At 39.7% G+C, this 25,704-nt stretch overlaps 1 protein-coding gene across 4 annotated transcripts in view; it reads right to left on the reverse strand.

Moving 5' to 3' along the window:
* Positions 1–24,217, reverse strand: part of LOC131931006 (uncharacterized) — a 28,449-nt gene extending 4,232 nt beyond the window's left edge. Inside the window, exons 1-11 of one of the 4 annotated variants that reach the window (XM_059287687.1) lie at positions 24,139–24,217; positions 19,197–19,951; positions 12,208–12,397; positions 10,813–11,011; positions 7,663–7,860; positions 7,338–7,450; positions 6,889–7,105; positions 4,248–4,490; positions 2,722–2,945; positions 1,091–1,214; positions 72–254 (exon numbers count right to left, since the gene is read on the reverse strand). In XM_059287687.1, the coding sequence (XP_059143670.1) occupies positions 72–254; positions 1,091–1,214; positions 2,722–2,945; positions 4,248–4,490; positions 6,889–7,105; positions 7,338–7,450; positions 7,663–7,860; positions 10,813–11,011; positions 12,208–12,397; positions 19,197–19,900 (2,395 nt within the window). In that variant the 5' untranslated portion in view covers positions 19,901–19,951; positions 24,139–24,217. Of the gene's footprint in view, positions 1–71; positions 255–1,090; positions 1,215–2,721; positions 2,946–4,247; positions 4,491–6,888; positions 7,106–7,337; positions 7,451–7,662; positions 7,861–10,812; positions 11,012–12,207; positions 12,398–19,196; positions 19,952–20,448; positions 20,513–24,138 lie in introns of those variants that run through there. The other 3 variants (XM_059287689.1, XM_059287688.1, XM_059287686.1) reach the window with 3 other exon arrangements.
* Positions 24,218–25,704: the final 1,487 nt, after the last annotated feature.

Genomic DNA, 25,704 nt, shown 5'->3' on the forward strand with positions numbered 1-25,704 from the left:
TTGTATCCTAGATGCTCATCCTTAAGGTCACTCACCTTTGTATCCTAGATGTCCATCTTAAGGTCACTCACCTTTGTATCCCAGATGCTCATCCTTAAAGATGCTGATTTTGCCCAGCCACCATAGAAGAACATATTCTAACTGCATCTTCTTGGTGCGGTCAAAGAACTCTGTGAATGTGCTCAAGCTCTCCACAGGGGTCAAGCTCAGCTTGCTCGTCTTCATTACACGGGGAGTTGGTACGGTCATCACACCTGTAGGTCACAGGGACAAGTTCGTTAGTTTAATTAATTAATTTTAGTACGGTCATCACACCTGTAGGTCACAGGGACAAGTTCGTTAGTTTAATTAATTAATTTTAGTACGGTCATCACACCTGTAGGTCACAGGGACAAGTTTGTTAGCTTCATTAATTAATTTTAACAGTCAACCTGCAGATCACAGGGACAAGTTCGTTAGTTTAATTAATTAACTTTAACAGTCAACTGCAGATCACAGGGACAAGTTCGTTAGTTTAATTAATTAACTTTAACAGTCAACTGCAGATCACAGGGACAAGTTCGTTAGTTTAATTAATTAACTTTAACAGTCAACTGCAGATCACAGGGACAAGTTCGTTAGTTTAATTAATTAACTTTAACAGTCATCACAACTGGAGGTCACAGGGACAAGTTCGTTAGTTTAATTAATTAACTTTAACAGTCATCACAACTGGAGGTCACAGGGACAAGTTCGTTAGTTTAATTAATTAACTTTAACAGTCATCACAACTGGAGGTCACAGGGACAAGTTCGTTTGTTTGATTAATAAACTTTAATATGGTCATCACAACTGCAAGTCACAGGAACAAGTTCGTTAGTCTAAATAATTAGCTTTGGCACACCAATAAAGCCGTGAGTCACAGGAAAAGTTTGTTAGTTTACTTAATTAGCTTTGGTATAATCCTGCAATTTATTCAACCTTCAACCCTAGGTTGCCACAGGACATTACACAAACTTACTAACATGACATAACAACATAATGACATGACATTTGTTCCACCACATGCTCACAGCATGACATATATGACATCCACATGTCATGTGAGTACCTGTCAATGTGCCGTCAGCCTCAACGAGTGGCTTGAAAGTCTCCTCCCAGTTCTCACTCTTGAGGTACCTGTTGACCACAGTTGCTGGCAGTTGCTTAGTAACACAAGGTGGGACATGGTACAGCTGAAAAGGTAAAAATTTAAATCACAGGTAATATTCAACTGCCACAGGTGTCAGGCAATGTACACAGCTCTCACAAAAACATGCACTGCTTCAGCATCCAATCCAATTAAAACCATTTTTAATTGGGAAAATCAATAAACTGCTCAACTGATTTAAGATAGCCATTGAGCAGATACTTTGAAAACAGTGTTGAATGGGTGTACTCTCTTATTTAAAGAAACCAGTAAAGACCTTAAACCTAGTGACTCTAGAGATTTGTTTTATACTTGATGAGTTTGGAGAGCTTTAATAGAGAAACCAGCGTTAGTTATGACCAGGATTCTCACACAAATAATGTGGCCTTATAACAACAACACCCATTGAATGTGACCTTGAGTGACACACCATAACCCTCTGAATCTAACCTTAACACACAATCTCCAACTGAATGTCACTGGTAAAAAATATCAAGTGACCAAACAAAATCACATACTTACCCCAAGCAGTCGGTCAAGTTGGTACACAAAATGTCAAGTGACCAAACAAAATCACATACTTACCCCAAGCAGTCGGTCAAGTCGGTACACAAAATGTCAAGTGACCAAACAAAATCACATACTTACCCCAAGCAGTTGGTCAAGTCGGTACACAAAATGTCAAGTGACCAAACAAAATCACATACTTACCCCAAGCAGTCGGTCAAGTTGGTACACAAAATGTCAAGTGACCAAACAAAATCACAAACTTACCCCAAGCAGTCGGTAAAGTGACCAAACAAAATCACATACTTACCCCAAGCAGTCGGTCAAGTTGGTACACAAAATGTCAAGTGACCAAACAAAATGATACACTTACCCCAAGCAGTCGGTCAAGTTGGTACACAAAATGTCAAGTGACCAAACAAAATGATACACTTACCCCAAGCAGTCGGTCAAGTTGGTACACAAAATGTCAAGTGACCAAACAAAATCACAAACTTACCCCAAGCAGTCGGTAAAGTGACCAAACAAAATCACATACTTACCCCAAGCAGTCGGTCAAGTTGGTACACAAAATGTCAAGTGACCAAACAAAATCACATACTTACCCCAAGCAGTCGGTCAAATTGGTACACAAAATGTCAAGTGACCAAACAAAATGATACACTTACCCCAAGCAGTCGGTCAAGTTGGTACACAAAATGTCAAGTGACCAAACAAAATGATACACTTACCCCAAGCAGTCGGTCAAGTTGGTACACAAAATGTCAAGTGACCAAACAAAATGATACACTTACCCCAAGCAGTCGGTCAAGTCGGTACACAAAATGTCAAGTGACCAAACAAAATGATACACTTACCCCAAGCAGTCGGTCAAGTCGGTACACAAAATGTCAAGTGACCAAACAAAATCACAAACTTACCCCAAGCAGTTGGTCAAGTCGGTACACAAAATGTCAAGTGACCAAACAAAATCACATACTTACCCCAAGCAGTCGGTCAAGTCGGTACACAAAATGTCAAGTGACCAAACAAAATCACATACTTACCCCAAGCAGGCGGTCAAGCTGGTACACAACAGCATAAGACACGTGGTACAACTTGGGTCCATTCTCTGCCAGGAAGGTCACCTTCTTGACCTCGTCCGTGCTGTTAGGTGTGGTGGTCAAGTTGACATCAAACTTCCCGCCACCAGACTCCAGTTTAGACAGACGACTGAAGGCTCCCATCTTCTGGCGTATGACTGACCTTTGCCAGACTTTTTCATCCATTCCTGAATGGACAGTGGTAACGACATAAGAACAGTTAACATAGCAGCACTCGTAACTTGACATTAGCACAATAAACAGCTTCAACTTGAACTTAAACACTCAATACAAAGCTATAAAAATGAAGCTATTATAATTATAGAACTAGAGTTATTATAATTAACTGAAATACTTGTTAAATTTATGTTAAACTGTGCTGCATTGTCATCCAACATACACCTATGGGCCAAGTTAAAAAGATAACATGGCTTCAGCCTGTGACAAAACACCAGGCTAAATAGACCCATCAACGACCATCAAACGACATATAGGCTAATATAAGACCCATCAAACGACATAGAGGCTAATATAAGACCCATCAAACGACATAGAGGCTAATGTAAGACCCATCAAACGACATAGAGGCTAATATAAGACCCATCAAACGACATAGAGGCTAATGTAAGACCCATCAAACGACATAGAGGCTAATGTAAGACCCATCAAACGACATATAGGCTAATATAAGACCCATCAAACGACATATAGGCTAATATAAGACCCATCAAACGACATATAGGCTAATGTCAAATGGGCTCCCATCAAACTGACTCGCCACATATATTTAGGCTCCTGACAAATCGGCTGACAACATATTGGTTCTCAACGTTATAGCTTTCTCCAATGGGCTCCTGACAAATGGGCTCACGAAATATTGGCTCAAGACAAAATTACTCCCAAGTAAGTTACCTAAAGCTTAAGTTACCTGTGATCAATGCTACCTGAGACAAGTGTTACCTGTGACCTAATGTTTTCTTTGATCAAATATTACCAGTGACACTTGTCACTTGCAGCAAATCTTACCAGTGACAAATGTCACCAGTGACAAATGTCACTTGCAACAAATGTTACCTATGACAAATGTTACCGGTGACAAATGTCACTTGCAACAAATGTTATCTGTGACAAATGTTACCAGTGACAAATATTACCAGTGACAAATGTCACTTGCAACAAATGTTATCTGTGACAAATGTTACCAGTGACAAATATTACCAGTGACAAATGTCACTTGCAACAAATGTTACCTGTGACAAATGTTACCAGTGACAAATGTCACCAGTGACAAATGTCACTTGCAACAAAAATTACCTGTGACAAATGTTACCGGTGACAAATGTCACCAGTGACAAATGTCACTTGCAACAAATGTTACCTGTGACAAATAATACCTGCAACAAATGTTACCTGTGACTAATAATTCCTGCAATAAATGTCACTTGCAACAAATGTTATCTGTGAGAAATGTGACCTGTGACCAACATTACCTTTGAGTCCCAGGTGAGTCATCAGACGGTTCTCCCGACTGAGCCTGGCACTCTCCTGCACGTAGATGACATTATCCATACAAGTGGTCAGCTCGTCCGAGGACTTGGCGGACAGTTCCTCATCTTCCTCCTCCTCCTCCTCTTCCTCTTCCTCCTTGTGTAGGATCCGCACAAACAGGGTGGTGCCACTGGAGCTGTTGGGTGAGCCATCTGTGGCATTCTTCAGAACTATAGTCATCAGCTCTGTGTAAATAAGTTAAACAAAGTTATATATATATATATATATATATATATATATATATATATATATATATATACACACACACAAATAACATCACGTCTGTCATAATTGGCAGTGGCAGAAGTATAGAAACGAGAAATACACATCACACAACAAGGAATTATCATAATCAACAGCACCTACTTGGTTACACACATATATCTATAACAACTAGAATGTCAAGTATTCATCCCATGACAAAGACATGACAAAAAGCAAGCTATGACTGTCACACATAAGGATACACCAACTTACTCTCTGTTTCTGGGGACGTGACACAGACATGACAAAAAGCAAGCTATGACTGTCACACATAAGGATACACCAACTTACTCTCTGTTTCTGGGGACATGACACAGACATGACAAAAAGCAAGCTATGACTGTCACACACAAGGATACACCAACTTACTCTCTGTTTCTGGGGACATGACACAGACATGACAAAAAGCGAGCTATGACTGTCACACACGAGGATACACCAACTTACTCTCTGTTTCTGGGGACGTGACACAGACATGACAAAAAGCAAGCTATGACTGTCACACATAAGGATACACCAACTTACTCTCTGTTTCTGGGGACATGACACAGACATGACAAAAAGCAAGCTATGACTGTCACACACAAGGATACACCAACTTACTCTCTGTTTCTGGGGACATGACACAGACATGACAAAAAGCAAGCTATGACTGTCACACATAAGGATACACCAACTTACTCTCTGTTTCTGGGGACATGACACAGACATGACAAAAAGCAAGCTATGACTGTCACACACAAGGATACACCAACTTACTCTCTGTTTCTGGGGACATGACACAGACATGACAAAAAGCAAGCTATGACTGTCACACATAAGGATACACCAACTTACTCTCTGTTTCTGGGGACATGACACAGACATGACAAAAAGCAAGCTATGACTGTCACACATAAGGATACACCAACTTACTCTCTGTTTCTGGGGACATGACACAGACATGACAAAAAGCAAGCTATGACTGTCACACATAAGGATACACCAACTTACTCTCTGTTTCTGGGGACGTGACACAGACATGACAAAAAGCAAGCTATGACTGTCACACATAAGGATACACCAACTTACTCTCTGTTTCTGGGGACGTGACACAGACATGACAAAAAGCAAGCTATGACTGTCACACACAAGGATACACCAACTTACTCTCTGTTTCTGGGGACGTGACACAGACATGACAAAAAGCAAGCTATGACTGTCACACATAAGGATACACCAACTTACTCTCTGTTTCTGGGGACATGACACAGACATGACAAAAAGCAAGCTATGACTGTCACACATAAGGATACACCAACTTACTCTCTGTTTCTGGGGACGTGACACAGACATGACAAAAAGCAAGCTATGACTGTCACACACAAGGATACACCAACTTACTCTCTGTTTCTGGGGACATGACACAGACATGACAAAAAGCAAGCTATGACTGTCACACACGAGGATACACCAACTTACTCTCTGTTTCTGGGGACGTGACACAGACATGACAAAAAGCAAGCTATGACTGTCACACATAAGGATACACCAACTTACTCTCTGTTTCTGGGGACGTGACACAGACATGACAAAAAGCAAGCTATGACTGTCACACATAAGGATACACCAACTTACTCTCTGTTTCTGGGGACGTGACACAGACATGACAAAAAGCAAGCTATGACTGTCACACATAAGGATACACCAACTTACTCTCTGTTTCTGGGGACATGACACAGACATGACAAAAAGCAAGCTATGACTGTCACACACAAGGATACACCAACTTACTCTCTGTTTCTGGGGACGTGACACAGACATGACAAAAAGCAAGCTATGACTGTCACACACGAGGATACACCAACTTACTCTCTGTTTCTGGGGACATGACACAGACATGACAAAAAGCAAGCTATGACTGTCACACACAAGGATACACCAACTTACTCTCTGTTTCTGGGGACATGACACAGACATGACAAAAAGCAAGCTATGACTGTCACACATAAGGATACACCAACTTACTCTCTGTTTCTGGGGACATGACACAGACATGACAAAAAGCAAGCTATGACTGTCACACACGAGGATACACCAACTTACTCTCTGTTTCTGGGGACATGACACAGACATGACAAAAAGCGAGCTATGACTGTCACACACGAGGATACACCAACTTACTCTCTGTTTCTGGGGACATGACACAGACATGACAAAAAGCAAGCTATGACTGTCACACACAAGGATACACCAACTTACTCTCTGTTTCTGGGGACGTGACACAGACATGACAAAAAGCAAGCTATGACTGTCACACATAAGGATACACCAACTTACTCTCTGTTTCTGGGGACGTGGTAAAGGTGATGAAGGCCATACAATGGTCATCACTCAGGCACAGCCGGGCAGCTTGCCCTAGGGACGACACCGTGAACACACACCCCCACACTACGCGGGACCCAGGGCAGGGGTAATCATACACTCCCGCAAAATTCCTCTCGTCCAGTCGCTGGAAGCTCTTCAACTCGAGCTCCGCATCGTCTTTAATAACCACCTGGAGTTTTTGAAAAATTTGGTCAATTCATGTGCTTCATCTAGAATGACACTAACAGTCAATTATAAAAATATTCAAGGAAACGACAGTACCGGAAGACCAATTCAAAATTAGTATGTAATTTATCATTTGGGTGCATGAGATAATTCTGTAAATTAATGCAGCAGGTTCTGCTATACATTTTTACAAGATAAAAATACATTTACAACAATAGATAAGACTATAATGCTACCTTCTTCCATGCCTTATTAATTTCATCAATATCCTTCTGTGTTTCAAACTTGTTCTTAAAACTTTTCACGCTGTTGACTTGTGCATTGATGGGTTCCGTTGTTTGTTTAGTAGCTGGTCAGACAACAATAATGTTATATATATATATATATATATATATATATATATATATATATATATATATATATTTTTTTTTTTTTTTTTTTTTTATTTATATTTATATATATATACATATTGGTTGGCATGTTCATGTCTATTAAACATTTAACAAAATTCACAAAATCTTCCTACACCTACACCAATCAACTGTGACAAGAAAAACTCACGCAATTTGCTGAACATGGCCTCCATGGCTACCACCATTTCCTCAGTGTCAAGCTTAAAATTTTTCAGCTTGAATACAAAATCTTTGTCCTTGTCTGTGGGAGGGTTGCGCAACAAAGGTATGAAGGCAACATTTAGAGTCAGAAACAAGTTGTTGAGTGCATTCAGCCCCTCACACACATTCTTGGTGCATCGAACACCTGACATAATGGGAAAAAAGTCATTCATAAATTCATAAGTTAATGAGGCAAACTAGACGTTATTAACTCCTGGATTAATAAAACAAATTAAGTGTACTATTCCTAACTATTAAATATAAGACATCATGAACTTTTAAACATAGATATATTAGAGGCTATAGACTTTTTTACCTGCTAAGGTAAATAAAATGTGATAGGTGAGACAATGGGGTGTGATAGGTGAGACAACTAGTTAAAATAGGTGGGACAATGTGGTGTGATAGGTGAGACAATGGGGTGTGATAGGTGAGACAATGGGGTGTGATAGGTGAGACAACTAGTTAAAATAGGTGGGACAATGGGGTGTGATAGGTGAGACAATGGGGTGTGATAGGTGAGACAATGTGGTGTCATAGGTGAGACAATGTGGTGTGATAGGTGAGACAATGGGGTGTGATAGGTGAGACAATGGGGTGTGATAGGTGAGACAATGTGGTGTGATAGGTGAGACAACTAGTTAAAATAGGTGGGACAATGTGGTGTGATAGGTGAGACAATGGGTGTGATAGGTGAAACAATGGGCTGTGATAGGTGAGACAATGGGGTGTGATAGGTGGGACAATGGGGTGTGATAGGTGAGACAATGGGCTGTGATAGGTGAGACAATGTGGTGTCATAGGTGAGACAATGGGGTGTGATAGGTGAGACAATGGGGTGTGATAGGTGAGACAATGGGGTGTGATAGGTGAGACAACTAGTTAAAATAGGTGGGACAATGTGGTGTGATAGGTGAGACAATGTGGTGTCATAGGTGAGACAATGGGGTGTGATAGGTGAGACAATGGGCTGTGATAGGTGAGACAATGTGGTGTGATAGGTGAGACAATGGGGTGTGATAGGTGAGACAACTAGTTAAAATAGGTGGGACAATGTGGTGTGATAGGTGAGACAATGGGGTGTGATAAGTGAGACAATGGGGTGTGATAGGTGAGACAACTAGTTAAAATAGGTGGGACAATGGGGTGTGATAGGTGAGACAATGGGGTGTGATAAGTGAGACAATGGGGTGTGATAGGTGAGACAATGGGCTGTGATAGGTGAGACAATGTGGTGTGATAGGTGAGACAATGGGCTGTGATAGGTGAGACAACTAGTTAAAATAGGTGGGACAATGTGGTGTGATAGGTGAGACAATGGGGTGTGATAGGTGAGACAATGGGCTGTGATAGGTGAGACAATGGGCTGTGATAGGTGAGACAATGTGGTGTGATAGGTGAGACAATGGGCTGTGATAGGTGAGACAACTAGTTAAAATAGGTGGGACAATGTGGTGTGATAGGTGAGACAATGGGGTGTGATAGGTGAGACAATGGGCTGTGATAGGTGAGACAACTGTGTGAAATAGGTGAGACAATGGGCTGTGATAGGTGAGACAATGGGCTGTGATAGGTGAGACAATGGGCTGTGATAGGTGAGACAATGGGCTGTGATAGGTGAGACAACTGTGTGAAATAGGTGAGACAATGGGCTGTGATAGGTGAGACAATGGGCTGTGATAGGTGAGACAATGGGGTGTGATAGGTGAGACAATGTGGTGTGATAGGTGAGACAATGGGTGTGATAGGTGAAACAATGGGCTGTGATAGGTGAGACAATGGGGTGTGATAGGTGGGACAATGGGGTGTGATAGGTGGGACAATGGGGTGTGATAGGTGAGACAATGTGGTGTGATAGGTGAGACAATGGGGTGTGATAGGTGAGACAACTAGTTAAAATAGGTGGGACAATGTGGTGTGATAGGTGAGACAATGGGCTGTGATAAGTGAGACAATGGGGTGTGATAGGTGAGACAACTAGTTAAAATAGGTGGGACAATGTGGTGTGATAGGTGAGACAATGGGGTGTGATAGGTGAGACAATGGGCTGTGATAGGTGAGACAATGGGCTGTGATAGGTGAGACAATGTGGTGTGATAGGTGAGACAATGGGCTGTGATAGGTGAGACAACTAGTTAAAATAGGTGGGACAATGTGGTGTGATAGGTGAGACAATGGGGTGTTATAGGTGAGACAATGGGCTGTGATAGGTGAGACAATGGGCTGTGATAGGTGAGACAATGGGGTGTGATAGGTGAGACAATGTGGTGTGATAGGTGTGACAATGTGGTGTGATAGGTGAGACAATGTGGTGCGATAGGTGTGACAATGTGGTGTGATAGGTGAGACAATGTGGTGCGATAGGTGTGACAATGGGCTGTGATAGGTGAGACAACTGGGTAAGATAGGTGAGACAATGGGCTGTGATAGGTGAGACAACTGTGTGAAATAGGTGAGACAATGGGCTGTGATAGGTGAGACAATGGGCTGTGATAGGTGGGACAATGGGGTGTGATAGGTGAGACAATGTGGTGTGATAGGTGAGACAATGTGGTGTGATAGGTGAGACAATGGGGTGTGATAGGTGAGACAATGGGCTGTGATAGGTGAGACAACTAGTTAAAATAGGTGAGACAATGGGCTGTGATAGGTGAGACAACTAGTTAAAATAGGTGAGACAATGGGCTGTGATAGGTGAGACAATGGGCTGTGATAGGTGAGACAACTAGTTAAAATAGGTGAGACAATAGGCTGTGATAGGTGAGACAATGTGGTGTCATAGGTGAGACAATGGGGTGTGATAGGTGAGACAATGGGGTGTGATAGGTGAGACAATGAGCTGTGATAGGTGAGACAATGGGCTGTGATAGGTGAGACAACTAGTTAAAATAGGTGAGACAATGAGCTGTGATAGGTGAGACAATGTGGTGTGATGGATAAGACTGTGGGATGTGTTAAGTGAGAGAGAGTGTGACCCAACCTCTAGAAGCCTCCTGTATGACACAGTCCATGTCCCTGAAGCAAGTCTGATAAGTTAGACAATGTGGTGTGATAGGTGAGACAGGGATGTGTTAAGTGAGAGAGAGTGTGACCCAACCTCTAGAAGCCTCCTGTATGACACAGTCCATGTCCCTGAAGCAAGTCTTCTCCCCAACCTCCAGGTCATCCAGATCAGCCAGCTTGACCACCTGCTCATCCACCAGCACAAAGTCCTTCAGGTCCAGCTTGGACAGACGCATGCTGCCCAGTGGGCTGGACTCTAGGAACAGGAGCAGATGCCCAATCTGCAGCGCCATCTGTCCACACAAACAATCAAATCTTTAAACCTACTGGAGAATCCTAGCTCTGAGACTGTTCTCTATCTACAATTACAAGATTTTAATCAGTACAGTATTTGGCTGAGTTTTTTTACTTATTAGGAATGAGTATTGTGCAGAATTGTTAGCATTCTGTAATAACCTTTGGACTCTGAAAATGATTTACACTACACACTGTCACAAACTTATAATTCCATCAACTTAACCATCATCATCTTTTCTTGTTGGTGCCCAAAACACATTGGAGGCGGCAACAGAAAGCTCTTTCCACTTTAGCAGGTCTCTGGCAATTATTTTGGCAGTCCCCCCAAGGTATTCCTGCTTTTGCCATTTGTTTTACTGCTGTGCACCCCCATGTTTCTTTGGTTTTTCTTGTTTTCTTTTTCCTAGTCTATCTTTTGAAAAGTCTACAGGTGGTCTAGGAGTGGGGGAGATTTTCTGCCATTTTTTGCATGATGGCAAAGGCTTGTTTGGCTTTAGTCTAACTTTAGAGATGCATGTTTTAATTTCAGTGGAGCAGTCTCCTTCGTAAAACGACAATGCTGCCTAAATATGTGAAAGTTTTTACTTCCTCTACTTGTGTGTTGTTTATTTCAATATATTCTTGGCTAATTGTACTTTGCTTGATTACTTTTGTTTTGTTAATGTTTGAGTTCAACTCCATTAGCAAAAGAAATAAGTCTATTTAGTTTTTCTTCCATGTCTTATTGATTACTAGCTAGTAGAATTAAATCATCTAAACAATCTAGGTCCTCTAGGCTAGTTGTTAGAGTCCATCTGATGCCTCTTTCTTTGTTTGTGCCAAGAGCCCGTCCATGACTTCAATTCAAAATCAGGGGAGACAACAACAGTTGGTAAACAATTAATTAAATTTCAGTGGCTATGGTTTTAGTTTATTATTGTGTGGTACATACTTTACTAAATTAGGACAATGGATTAATTGAATTTTATAATGTATTTTTTATTTTGGGACTGGTACAAATTAAGAAAATGTATGTACTTAATTTAAAAAATGTATGAATTTACATAAGACAACATATGAAATTCATTAAGAAAATGAATTAATTTAATTAAGAAATTCTTTACCTTATATTTAAATAAGATATTGTTTGCTTTAAATTAGGACAATGTATGAATTGAAAATGTAATATATGTTAATTATGAGTCTGTGGTACCTTGACTCTCTGTGCCCATGTAGAAGACATAAGAATGGAGGAGGTCAGGGGTGTACCAATCTCTGTGACCAGCACCACCCCTTTCTCATGGAGCTGTGAAGCTTGGCGGTTCCCTCGCAGACAGTAGCCCTTCAGCTTTAGGATACCTGGGTGCTGGAAGACAGTTAACAGCAGGACTTCTCTCAGCAGTCTGGAATAGAGAGGTAGAAAACAGGTCAGGGATAGAGTGGATTAGGGCAGTTACGTCAGGGATAGGGTGGATTAAGGCAGTTAACTCAGGGCTAGGGTGGATTAAGGTGGTTAAGTCAGGGCTAGGGTGGATTAAGGTGAATGAGTCAGGAACAGAGAGGATTAAGGCAGTAAAGTCAGGAACAGGGAGGATTAAGGCAGTAAAGTCAGGAACAGGGAGGATTAAGGCAGTAAAGTCAGGAACAGGAAAGATTAAGGCAGTAAAGTCAGGAACAGGGAGGATTAAGGCAGTAAAGTCAGGAACAGGGAGGATTAAGGCAGTAAAGTCAGGAACAGGGAGGATTAAGGCAGTAAAGTCAGGAACAGGGAGGATTAAGGCAGTAAAGTCAGGAACAGTAGGATTAAGGCAGTAAAGTCAGGAACAGGGAGGATTAAGGTAGATTAGTTAAGACAGAGTGGATTACTAAGGCCGTTAAGTCAGGGATAAAGTGGATTAAGACAATTTAGTTGACAATGGCAGTTGACAATATAAATTCAAAAATGTATTCTGAATTTCATCATCTGTATGTGATCCAGAATCATCAACAATATTTCTCTATAACTATTAATCTCGCAAACCATTTACACACACTATAAAATGATAATATCATTGTCTTTATAATTCAGTTTCATTATCATCTTTTCCCTTTAATGCCCAATACACATAGGCAGATGAAGTAGAGCTCATCTGATTCAATGATAATATGCCCAGCTTCCTTATTTTCCCTAATGTGAGTCAAGTATCCATTAGTCCATTGGGTCAACTCAGGGACATTCAACAGACTTCATTATGTTTCCTACTATAATCAATAGATCTAATATGGCTCCATAGTCTAATAGACCACTGGTAGGTTAAGTATTAGAAATCCAAGCACAAAGCCTGAGCTGCAACTTGTAAGATGAGAAGAGGCAGATGTTGCCCATGTATCATATCAATTTCTCCACAAAACTGAGGGCCCAAGGGACCGTACCACCTATACAACTGGGGATCACCAGTGTCACAGGAGCTGCCAAAAGGAAACCAGAGTAGGTAACCTAATGTCTTTAGTTTAGCAGGTAAAAAAATAAATATTATTGCGGACAAAAGGAAACCAGAGTAGGTAACCTAATGTCTTTAGTTTAGAGGGTAAAAAGATAAATATTATTGCGGACAAAAGAAAACCAGAGTTGGTAACCTATTGTCTTTAGCAGGTAAAAAAATAAATATTATTGCGGACAAAAGGAAACCAGAGTTGGTAACCTAATGTCTTTAGTTTAGAGGGTAAAAAGATAAATATTATTGCGGACAAAAGGAAACCAGAGTTGGTAACCTAATGTCTTTAGTTTAGCAGGTAAAAGAATAAATATTATTGTGGACAAAAGGAAACCAGAGTTGGTAACCTAATGTCTTTAGTTTAGCAGGTAAAAAAATAAATATTATTGTGGACAAAAGGAAACCAGAGTTGGTAACCTAATGTCTTTAGTTTAGCAGGTAAAAGAATAAATATTATTGCGGACAAAAGGAAACCAGAGTTGGTAACCTATTGTCTTTAGCAGGTAAAAGAATAAATATTATTGCGGACAAAAGGAAACCAGAGTAGGTAACCTAATGTCTTTAGTTTAGAGGGTAAAAAGATAAATATTATTGCGGACAAAAGGAAACCAGAGTTGGTAACCTAATGTCTTTAGTTTAGCAGGTAAAAGAATAAATTTTATTGCGGACAAAAGAAAACCAGAGTAGGTAACCTAATGTCTTTAGTTTAGCAGGTAAAAAAATAAATATTATTGCGGACAAAAGGAAACCAGAGTTGGTAACCTAATGTCTTTAGTTTAGCAGGTAAAAAAATTAATATTATTGCGGACAAAAGGAAACCAGAGTTGGTAACCTAATGTCTTTAGTTTAGCAGGTAAAAAAATAAATATTATTGCGGACAAAAGGAAACCAGAGTTGGTAACCTAATGTCTTTAGTTTAGCAGGTAAAAGAATAAATATTATTGCGGACAAAAGGAAACCAGAGTTGGTAACCTAACGTCTTTAGTTTAGCAGGTAAAAAAATAAATATTATTGCGGACAAAAGGAAACCAGAGTTGGTAACCTAATGTCTTTAGTTTAGCAGGTAAAAAAATAAATATTATTGCGGACAAAAGGAAACCAGAGTTGGTAACCTAATGTCTTTAGTTTAGCAGGTAAAAAAATAAATATTATTGCGGACAAAAGGAAACCAGAGTTGGTAACCTAATGTCTTTAGTTTAGCAGGTAAAAAAATAAATATTATTGCGGACAAAAGGAAACCAGAGTTGGTAACCTAATGTCTTTAGTTTAGCAGGTAAAAGAATAAATATTATTGTGGACAAAAGGAAACCAGAGTTGGTAACCTAATGTCTTTAGTTTAGCAGGTAAAAAAATAAATATTATTGTGGACAAAAGGAAACCAGAGTTGGTAACCTAATGTCTTTAGTTTAGCAGGTAAAAGAATAAATATTATTGCGGACAAAAGGAAACCAGAGTTGGTAACCTATTGTCTTTAGCAGGTAAAAGAATAAATATTATTGCGGACAAAAGGAAACCAGAGTTGGTAACCTAATGTCTTTAGTTTAGCAGGTAAAAAAATAAATATTATTGCGGAAAAAAGAAACCAGAGTTGGTAACCTAATGTCTTTAGTTTAGCAGGTAAAAGAATAAATATTATTGCGGACAAAAGGAAACCAGAGTTGGTAACCTAATGTCTTTAGTTTAGCAGGTAAAAAAATAAATATTATTGCGGACAAAAGAAACTGTCAAGTACTTAAAAATAGGAAGAATTTAGATTTGGTTAATATCTGGACTTCAGTGGCAAATGGAAATACAATAAACTGTAGGATTTGTAGATTAGGTATGACACACCTAGTCTGTGTCGGACGAGTACACGTGTCAAGGTATGACTTTTCCACCTAGATTGGGTATGACATGTGCAACTAGTCTAAGTATGACTTACACACCTAGTCTAGGTATGCCATTGACATGTACACCTAGACTATGTATGACATGTATACCTAGATTAGGTATGACATGTACACAGACTAGGTATGGCATGTACACCTAAACTAGGTATGGCATGTACACCTAGACTAGGTATGGCATGTACACCTAGACTAGGTATGGCATGTACACCTAGTCAAGGTATGCTATTGACATGTACACCTAGTCTAGGTATGACAAGTACACCTAGACTATGTATGCCATGTACACATACACTAGGTATGACATGTACACATAGACTAGGTATGACTTGTACACATAGACTAGGTATGACATGTACACCTAGTCTAGGTATGACATGTACACCTAGTCAAGGTATGCTATTGACATGTACACCTAGTCTAGGTATGACAAGTATACCTAGACTATGTATGCCATGTACACATACACTAGGTATGACATGTACACATAGACTAGGTATGACTTGTGCACATAGACTAGGTATGACATGTACACCTAGTCAAGGTATGCTATTGACATGTACACCTAGTCTAGGTATGACAAGTACACCTAGTCTAGGTATGACATGTACACCTAGACTATGTATGCCATGTAAACATAGGCTAGGTATGACTTGTACACATAGATTAGGTATGACATGTACACATAGCATAGACTAGCTATGACATGTACACATAGACTAGGTATGGCATGTATACCTAGACTAGGTATAAATTACAATGACATATGTGGATCTGTCTTACTGATGATGTTGCCAAAAATACAAACAAAACATAACAACCAACACATGTGATGAATTAGATGCCCTAACCTGGTAACTGATATAGCCTACACCCATCCTCATGTTTCCACTTTCACTTTTTATGATACATTTTACTTTTAAAATTATAACAACATTATAGAAATGCTATTTAATGGTCAACCTTACAATTTACAAACAAGATACAAAACCAGTTTATGTCCGTGTGAGCTTTTAAAATGTCATTTATAATTTATATTGCATTAATATTCTACACTATTCCACAATGTAAAAAATGTATCTGCTAAAGGTTACATTCTGAATGGAACCCTTTAATTAGCTTCATGAATAACTTGTGTGAAAGCTTCTACTCTAAAGGTGTATCAATTCTAAATGCAGTGAAAACAACTAATGGAGAGTTAAAACGATTTGCACATTTTCTTAATTTAAAACTTATTTTTTAAAAAATCGCATAAAAAATGTATCAGCTTGTTACAATAAACAAAAAAATTTGACTTCCTTTGGCTGAATATGTTTTATCATGCATGACTTATCTATGTTATTTCATGCATGACTGCCAACCTGACAACCAGACCACTACACTAAATAAATAATAAAGCAGTTGTACTTTCAACCATGCTCTAAATCTCTTTCAGTTTTTAAATGTTTTACAGTAAAGAAAGAAAAAGAGAGGGGATAAGAAGCTCAATGTTTCCTGTGTAAACAACTGATAAAACACATGGCAGCTGGATTGAAGACTAGAGAGCTGAGTGAGTTAACACAGGACAGGTGGGTACCAGGTACAAACTTAACCATTGTATCTGTCATTTATGTTTTATTTAGTGAAAGCCTCTATCATGTGTTTGAAAGTTACCCTAGCAAACCTGATGGTCCACAGGGCAGGGGAAGTAGAGTTCAAATGGGCAGGGGAAGTAGAGTTCAACTGTTTCTGTGACCTCTACATATATCGGTATAAGGCGGTCAGCCTTATGACTTTACTGGGTAAACTTAGGGACATCCTAAGGCTAGGGCGGGGAGGAGGGGTAGTGCACTGATCACACCATGAGGGTGACACCAAAATATAAACAAATTGCACTTTTTAACTAAGTTGTTTTAACAAAGTATTAGCAGTATTAACAGGGGGAGGATGACACCACACAGGGTGACAACACACAGGATGACACCACGCAGGGTGAGAGTAACACCACACAGGATGACACCACACAGGGTGAGAGTAACACCACACAGGATGACACCACACAGGATGACACCACACAGGGTGAGAGTAACACCACACAGGATGACACCACACAGGGTGAGAGTAACACCACACAGGATGACACCACACAGGATGACACCACACAGGGTGAGAGTAACACCACACAGGATGACACCACACAGGATGACACCACACAGGATGACACCACACAGGGTGACACCATGGAGGTTCAGAGTAACACCACACAGGGTGACACCATGGAGGTTCAGAGTAACACCACACAGGATGACACCACACAGGGTGACACCACACAGGGTGACACCACATAGGGTGACACCATGGAGGTTCAGAGTAATACCACACAGGGTGACACATGGAGGTTCAGAGTAACACCACACAGGGTGACACCACACAGGGTGACACCACACAGGGTGACACCATGGAGGTTCAGAGTAATACCACACAGGGTGACACATGGAGGTTCAGAGTAATACCACACAGGGTGACACATGGAGGTTCAGAGTAATACCACACAGGGTGACACATGGAGGTTCAGAGTAACACCACACAGGGTGACACCACACAGGGTGACACCATGGAGGTTCAGAGTAACACCACACAGGGTGACACCACAAAGGGTGACACCACACAGGGTAATACCACACAGGGTGACACCGTGGAGGTTCAGAGTAACACCACACAGGGTAATACCACACAGGATCAGAGTAACACCACACAGGGTGACAACACACAGGGTGACACCACGGAGGTTCAGGGTAACACCACAGAGGATGACACCATACAGAATGAGCGTGAAACCCAGTTGCATATACTCTCATTAAAAAGGGTTGACACCCCAGGTTACCACACCAAATGCCACCCTCCCTAGTTACACCACTCCAACTCACCACAACAAAATATACTAATCAATAATTCATTGTTTTCTGTTTGAATACATTATCTACAAAATGTTGCAACTGCACAAACATCAAACACTGAAACAGCAAAAACAGAATTAACTTTCTAAAACATGCATTGTTGTTGACAACAATTCATTACTTAATATACAAACTCATCACAATTGTCTGATTATTATTCAAACTTTTTTTCTTAAACCAACCCCTACAATAAAACTATTTTCTCTTAATTTACATACACTCAATTACATTCATATGCAAATTTTCCCTCTGACAAGGAACAGCAACTCTGAATTCCTAACAACATTGTCAGGTGCACAGACAACATGTTCAGTCAGCTTCATCAGTAAACTAGATTTGTTCATAGAAATCCCGGTATTACTTTTTTAACTTTTTAGATTACCAAAATAATTCATAAGCCTGCAAAGCTTGTTGCAAAACTATTATGGCAACCAAAATGAAGATCATTAATTAATCTGCAAATTCTATCACAAAACTATTATGGTAACCAAAATTACGATAGTTAATTAATCTGTAATGTTTAACTTTGTATTATTTTGGTACTTATATTTCCATCCCCCACAACATAAATCACCAAAACTCACAGGTTTTATGAGAATGTGTTGTTTTTAAATAGGTAGCATTTTCCTTTTGTACAACTAGTGCTTTCCCATACAATATTTGGTCTATCTAATCCTTTGTGTACCTTTAACAATGACATATCAGTCATTCTGATATGTCATTACAACATATTTTGTTACAAAACAGTTTAAAGTATATAACATCTCATCTTCATTCACTTGAGGAATCTAGGTGTGGACAGTTTAACAATATGAGAAAAAAAGATTGTGAGTCAAACTCATATACAGGTGTAGTATTACTAACACTATTTATGGTAACTTTTTAAAAAAAGGTTCATCTTCCTACCTGTAGTTGCCCATAGTTGAACACAGCTCACTGTCATAAATCTGCTTCATGCAGGAGATTTTAGTGTTGATATCATTAGAAAAACTGCGCAGAGCCATCTCCACGCTTTCATCTACACCATTCGCCCCAAACGAGTTCTCATATCCAACATCAATACTCTTAGACCTTGAGTAAGCCAGGGAGCTGCCCAGCCTGAATCTGTCAATGTCTCTACAGCTTAGGTTGCTGTCAAGACCGTAGTCAAGCAGCGTGTGTTTGAGCTCCAGCGCCATCTCATCCGTCTCCGGCGCTTCCGCCCAGTTGAGCGGGTACAAGCGCTGCAGGAATTTCCCCAGCGCTATCTTACTATCAGAACTTAACAGATCTCTCAGCTTCAGAGACGCGAGCTCGTTAGAGTTCAGGTTGTAGTAGAGTTTGTTGACCAGCTGTGGTAGTTTGACCACGAGCTGGTAGTCGGCTGCGTGGCTGAGGTTGGCCTTTGGGTGGAAGTGTGGGGAGTGTCTGAGCATGCTGGGGAAGGAGATGTCTGTGGGCTGGGACTTGTCGTGGTGGGACATGAGGGCTCGGTACATCAGCCCCATGCTGATGAGGATTATAGTGAATATGAACAAGGCCACCCTCCTACGCAGACGCCAGAAGGAGATCTGCCTTCTTATTGCCATTATTAATGAGGTCCACAACTGTTCAACTTGCAGAAGCTTCATGGACTGGACAAGATGTGATAGTCTTTCTGTAAAAACTGGAACATTTTATTGCTGAAAGTATAAATAAATGACCAGTCAGAAACAACTACACTCTGAGTCTATTATCTTTTTTTAATTACTTAGAACATCTGTTGTGTTTATACACATAAACTACAATCTTCTGCTTTACTTCTAAGGTAGTTAAGTTACACAGGTGAGCTCAGGGCTAAAATGTTCAGACTTCAAGTGTGGGCTTATGGTCATATGATGGGAGTAGTCAGTGTACTTAGTGGGTGGGTCAGTCTGGGCTGTGGGGGTGGGTGGGGGAGGGAAGTTGTATGGAGTGGGGGTGGGTTAGCTGACTGGAATGGGGGTGGGTTAATGACTTGATTGTCCATTGTTTCAAGGTCCCATTTAGTAATAATACTAATAAACGTATTTGCAGCCATACATTTGAAGTAGCATATCATGACAGTGCAGTTAAGACAGAAAATGTGTAAAAAAAACTATACTATGTCCTATTGTAGAACAAAACAAGAAAATAACAGGTAAAATTGAGAATGTCCTACTTCTGATCAAAACATGTTCTAATGGAAATCCAGAATCTTGTTTTATAAGTAATGGCCGATGTGTTAATTGTTAAGTTACAATACATGAATGAGGCCCTGTGTGTTACACATAGGCAAATGTCAGCTGACACGGATGACTGACTCTGAATAGACTGAAGGTTCCACATCTTAACCTAATAAAGGCTTCACTTCAGACTGCCAGAATACACTACAACCCCCCCCCCCCCCACCTCAGCCTGCAAAACTTCCACATCCACATGTGTAGTTAAGTTGGAGCCCATTTAGCTGCCCCGAACAAAAAAACTTGAACAGTACTGTGGTAGTGGTTGAGTACTGTGGTAGTGGTTGGCCAACTCTACACATTATTATTATTGTGGTGGTACATTTGTTTTATCAAGTTTACTACAACAACCCTAGGTAGTTTACTTGCATTATGTTTTACAACCCTGTAGTAATGGTTCTTTTTTACTTATATTATGTTCTCCGTGTATTATATTCTACAATTGTGAAGTAGTTTCCCTTAACTTGTATTATGTTCTAAAGTGTGTTCTAGTAGTTATTATTTACATGCATTGTGTTCTACAGATGTGTGTAGTAGTTTCCCGTTGGTATTTTGCCTACAAGTGTGTGTAGGGGTGGTTTCCCATTTCTTATATTATGGTCTACAAGTATGTGTAGTAGTGGTTTCCCTTTTGTATTTTGCCTACATGAGTGTATGTAGTTGTTTCCCTTTTGTATATTGCCTACAAGTATGTGTAGTAGTGGTTTCCCTTTTGTATTTTGTCTACAAGTATGTGTAGTAGTGGTTTCCCTTTTGTATTTTGTCTACAAGTATGTGTAGTAGTGGTTTCCCTTTTGTATTTTGCCTACATGTGTGTATGTAAGGGTTTCCCTTTTGTATTTTGCCTACAAGTATGTGTAGTAGTGGTTTCCCTTTTATATTTTGCATACATGTGTGAATGTAGTAGTTTCCCTTTTGCATTTTGACTATAAGTTTGTGTAGTAGTTTGTTTCCCTTTACTTGTATTATGTGGTAGTTACCCTATCAAACCTGGCTGTTCAAAAGATAAATTAGAGATCACCTGTTTCTCAGACCTCTACCTCTAAAGGTATTGTGAGGAATCCGATATATAACAGTTTTATTAAGTTCTTCTATAGATTCTATATTAAATAATTTAATAGCCTAAGCTATTTTACTACTATTCTTAAAAATTACACAGGCTTACTTATTGAAATAGGCATTTAAAATTTAAAATTAGAACAGTATTAAAATTATCAGATCCACACAGCTCCAACTGAGAAATGCTTAATTTAGACCTTTGAAATTTAAATAGGCCTATACTACAGTATTATGTATAGGTCTAGATGACCTAGAAATAGACTCTAGACCTAATAATGTATTTGTTAGGATAGGCCTTATCTTATAATTATAATAGCAAATAATAAATTTCATTATTATTTAAGATGACGGCACTGTTACCGGAGAGGATAGCTAACCATAGATAGTTCAGAGATATGTTGAAAGATACAAACCCAGAATTGTAAGATTCACTATGTTTCCGGCAGTAAGATGGCTAATTTGCAAGAAAGTTCTGAGCAGAGTATTTGAGTTAAAAAAAAAAATTCATAAAAAAACGTTTTAATAACAAGCTTTTATGTAATAATGCACTAAAAAGTAGAAAATAAATTATACACTACTATTAAAATAACTATAAAGAAAAGCGTGGGTATCTTCCTAAATATTAGACAGTACTATTTAAATTACTATAAAGAAAAGTGTGGGTCAAGAGGGCCGTGATGACTCATGTGGATAAAGTATTATGGGATGGCGTAGTCTAGTGGTAAAGAACTAGACTGCTGACCCAACTAAAAACCATTGCGCGCCTATTGAACGTGATGACGCGCTTTTGTAGAAGAGTCCCCCTCTCTCCACGCGCAAGACGGCCGTGATGACGCGTGTGGATAGAACTGCCTAATAATTCTGTCCAAATTTTAATTAATTCATAAAAAAATAATTAGGCGACCAATTAAGTCACTGAAGCAACCACTGAGTTCCCCACGTCATTTGCATGCGAGATCATCAAAGACCTCCCGCTGTAGTTTCAGTAGTGGTTTTCTGATTTGGATTCAAAGGCATTTGAAGCAAATGTGGCCAGTTGCAAAGATGAACTGCAGCTGCAGGTCATTAGAGACACGTTCACAGAAGGGCCGGTGGGCTTTTATAAGATTTTGCACAAGGAAGACTTTCCTATTATTAAAACGGTTGCATCAAAGTACTATTCAAATTTTGGAACAAGATACCTGAGTGAACAAACATTTTCAATAATGAAATACGTGAAGAATAATTAGAGAGCAAACATGGACCTGAAGTGTGTTGTTGGCCTCTGACAGTGTTTCTTTCAGACTATTTTCTGGGGGGGGGGGGGGGGGGGGGGGGGGGGACGACAATTGAAATTTGTATATATTTCTATAATATTTCGTTGGGGGGGGGGGGGGGGGGGCGCCACCACCCGAAGAGATGACTTGAAGAAACTCTGGCCCCCGAACTGATATTTGTTGATAGTTAATGCGGCCCTTTGGCTGAAAAGTTTGGAGACCCCTGATTTAGGTTAACAAATTGAGGAATGGAATGTCCCCCCACATAGGCCTATTGATTCTAGAAATCTGAACAAGGAAGCACTGTGGCTAGTCCAACATTAAAATTAAGTGGTAAGTAGATTCTAGATCAAGATAGTTAAGAATAAGATATATCCTACAAGTATTCCTAGATCAAATCAACAGTATCAGATTTTGGAAGGCTGCGTTATTTGTACTTCACTACAAATAGCCCTTTGATATCGAAGGCTATTCGTACTCTGACCAATCAGATCAAAGCATTTTTCTGTGATTCTTAAATTTCCCTATAGATAAAATATTTAAGCAATGCAGAATTAATGTTTTTAGATCTAAAATTATCCCCAACCCTAAACATAACCCAAAACCTACCCTAATGCCTAACCCTAATTCCTAACCTTAACCCTAAACCATCTAAAGCTACCCTTATGTCTAGCTCTAAACTTAACCCTAACCCCTAAACATGAAAAAAAAATAGGAAAAAAAGCAAAATAAAATTTCGAGCCAAAAGGAATGGAACTCATGCCAAGAAATAAACAAACTACCTGATAGTCAAGTGTATAAGTCATATGCAAGATAGTTAAAAAAATATGAATCGAAATGTTGAAAAGTCAAGTGTCCTAAGTCATATATGCAATAATCAAAAAAAAATATGCACACATAGATTCATAGTTTCATAGATCTATTTAAAATAAATATGATCTGCAAAAAAAGCGAATTACTAACAGTCTAACACTCTAACAGTAATAGCCTTCTGAGCGCTTTAGACATAGATTAGTCTAAGATTAGACTTCTAGAGTCTAGATTAGATCTAGAATCTAGATCTAGATTCTAGAACTAGTCTAGATCTAGAATCTAGATTTTAAATCTAAATCAACATCAGACAACATCAGATCTGGCTACCATCGGCCGCTAAAATAAGCCAGCAAGCAATCAAACAGATCCAGATCATCATTTATTTTTATCATGGCATTCTAAGTTTCTTCTAGATATAGATTTCTATATCTTTGATAAATATGAGATAAATCAGCGCTGCACATTCAAAACAAAGTTAATGATTAATAACACATTAAGTACTTAATCACAAAAAATATCCAAATTCCAAAGCAGCTAAAAACGTCCAGCGGTGACTTCCATGTTTTGTAAACACTATTCTTGTTCGCGGGGAAAGCATTAAAGTAGCATGCGTCGGGATCTATGTTTTGCGACGCACAAAAGGGTAGACTACCGCACACGTTCCTGATTATAAATAAGTAGAATCTAGATCTAGATCTACACTCGATTTCTTCAGAATCTAGACTAGAATCTAAAAATCTAGAATCTATCACCTGAATGGAAACTTTTGTTACGGTCGCATTATCAAATTTGTACTTTTCCGTTAAATGGTGACTAACTAACATCGCTACGTTATATAATAAAGATCTATTATATAATCTTTTTTTGTGTTTAACGACAAAGAAGTTCTTAAGTCTTAGAAAATCTAGATCTAAAGTTATTAAGTTAAAGATATTAATAAAGGATTTTGTAGGCGAAGTTTTCGTGCACATGAAAGTGCACATAGAATCTCGATCTAGTAAGGGGGAGGATGGTCAAATAGGAAATCATAGGCCAATGTGGATGGGAGGTTGTGTGTGTGTGGGGGGGGGGGGGGGGGGGTGAGAAGGGGGGGGGGTGTCCGTCAAGAGATGAGATGTAATTGTAGGGTCTAGCATTTCGCCTTTTTAGGACACGTTATTTCACAGACACATGCAATGGATTTTCGTAGTTCTTTTTTAGCGCGTTGTGGTGTCATCCAGTGTTTCTTCCAGACATTTTTCTCTGGGGGTGGCACTTGAAATTTTCGGGGGGGGGGCGGTAGACTTTCTTCGGGGGGGGGGGGGGCGCACACTGTTAAAAGTATATATTTTCTATATAAATTATATAAATTTCATTTCGTTCAGGGGGGCGGTAAAAAAAATTTCGGGGGTGGGGGGGGGGGGGCGAAGCGATGCCTGGAAGAAACTCTGGTGTCATCTAGGAGGAGTTAGGCCTATAAAGTGGTTAAAATTAAGTAACTTTTAGACGACTTCTAGTATAAAACATATTTTTTGCGTTCTATAGGACACCCTTACACGTCAATATGCGTTTAGTTTTTCGTGAAATTCAGCCGACGTTCAACATTTTTTTATCTGGCAAAGACCAGGCCAGACCAAGTTGCCAGTGTTGGAAAAAAACAAAGCGAGTTGTGACATCGAAACGCCATTGGTTTACCTCAAGTATCGGCATGTTCGATCGTTTAGTTCAATCATCCGTGACGGCACCGTTATGGGGGAATCACGGAACCTTGACCGAGGGGAACACGATATCGCACCCCGGGACAGGAGACAATATCACGTAGCGTCAGTGGCGTCGCTTGGTCGGGTGTCAACACAGTGCGGCATTTCGTGGTGTCACTCCCCCCTTCCCCCCCCCCTCCCAAAGAAAAAAGTATATATATGCGTGTGTGTGTTTGTGTCGACCTACATATGCCTATAATACCCTGCCCTTTTGCAATAATTGTTAATTGTTAATTTGTACTTAAAAGAATAATTAACTTTAATTAATCACGTTGGTGTCACACCTCCCCCCCCCCTAAATGGTGTCACCCTGTGCGGTCCACACCCC

The sequence above is a fragment of the Physella acuta genome, unplaced genomic scaffold (genome assembly GCF_028476545.2).
Source record: "Physella acuta isolate Inbredline_101_S28 unplaced genomic scaffold, ASM2847654v3 ptg001874l, whole genome shotgun sequence".
NCBI lineage: Eukaryota > Metazoa > Mollusca > Gastropoda > Physidae > Physella > Physella acuta.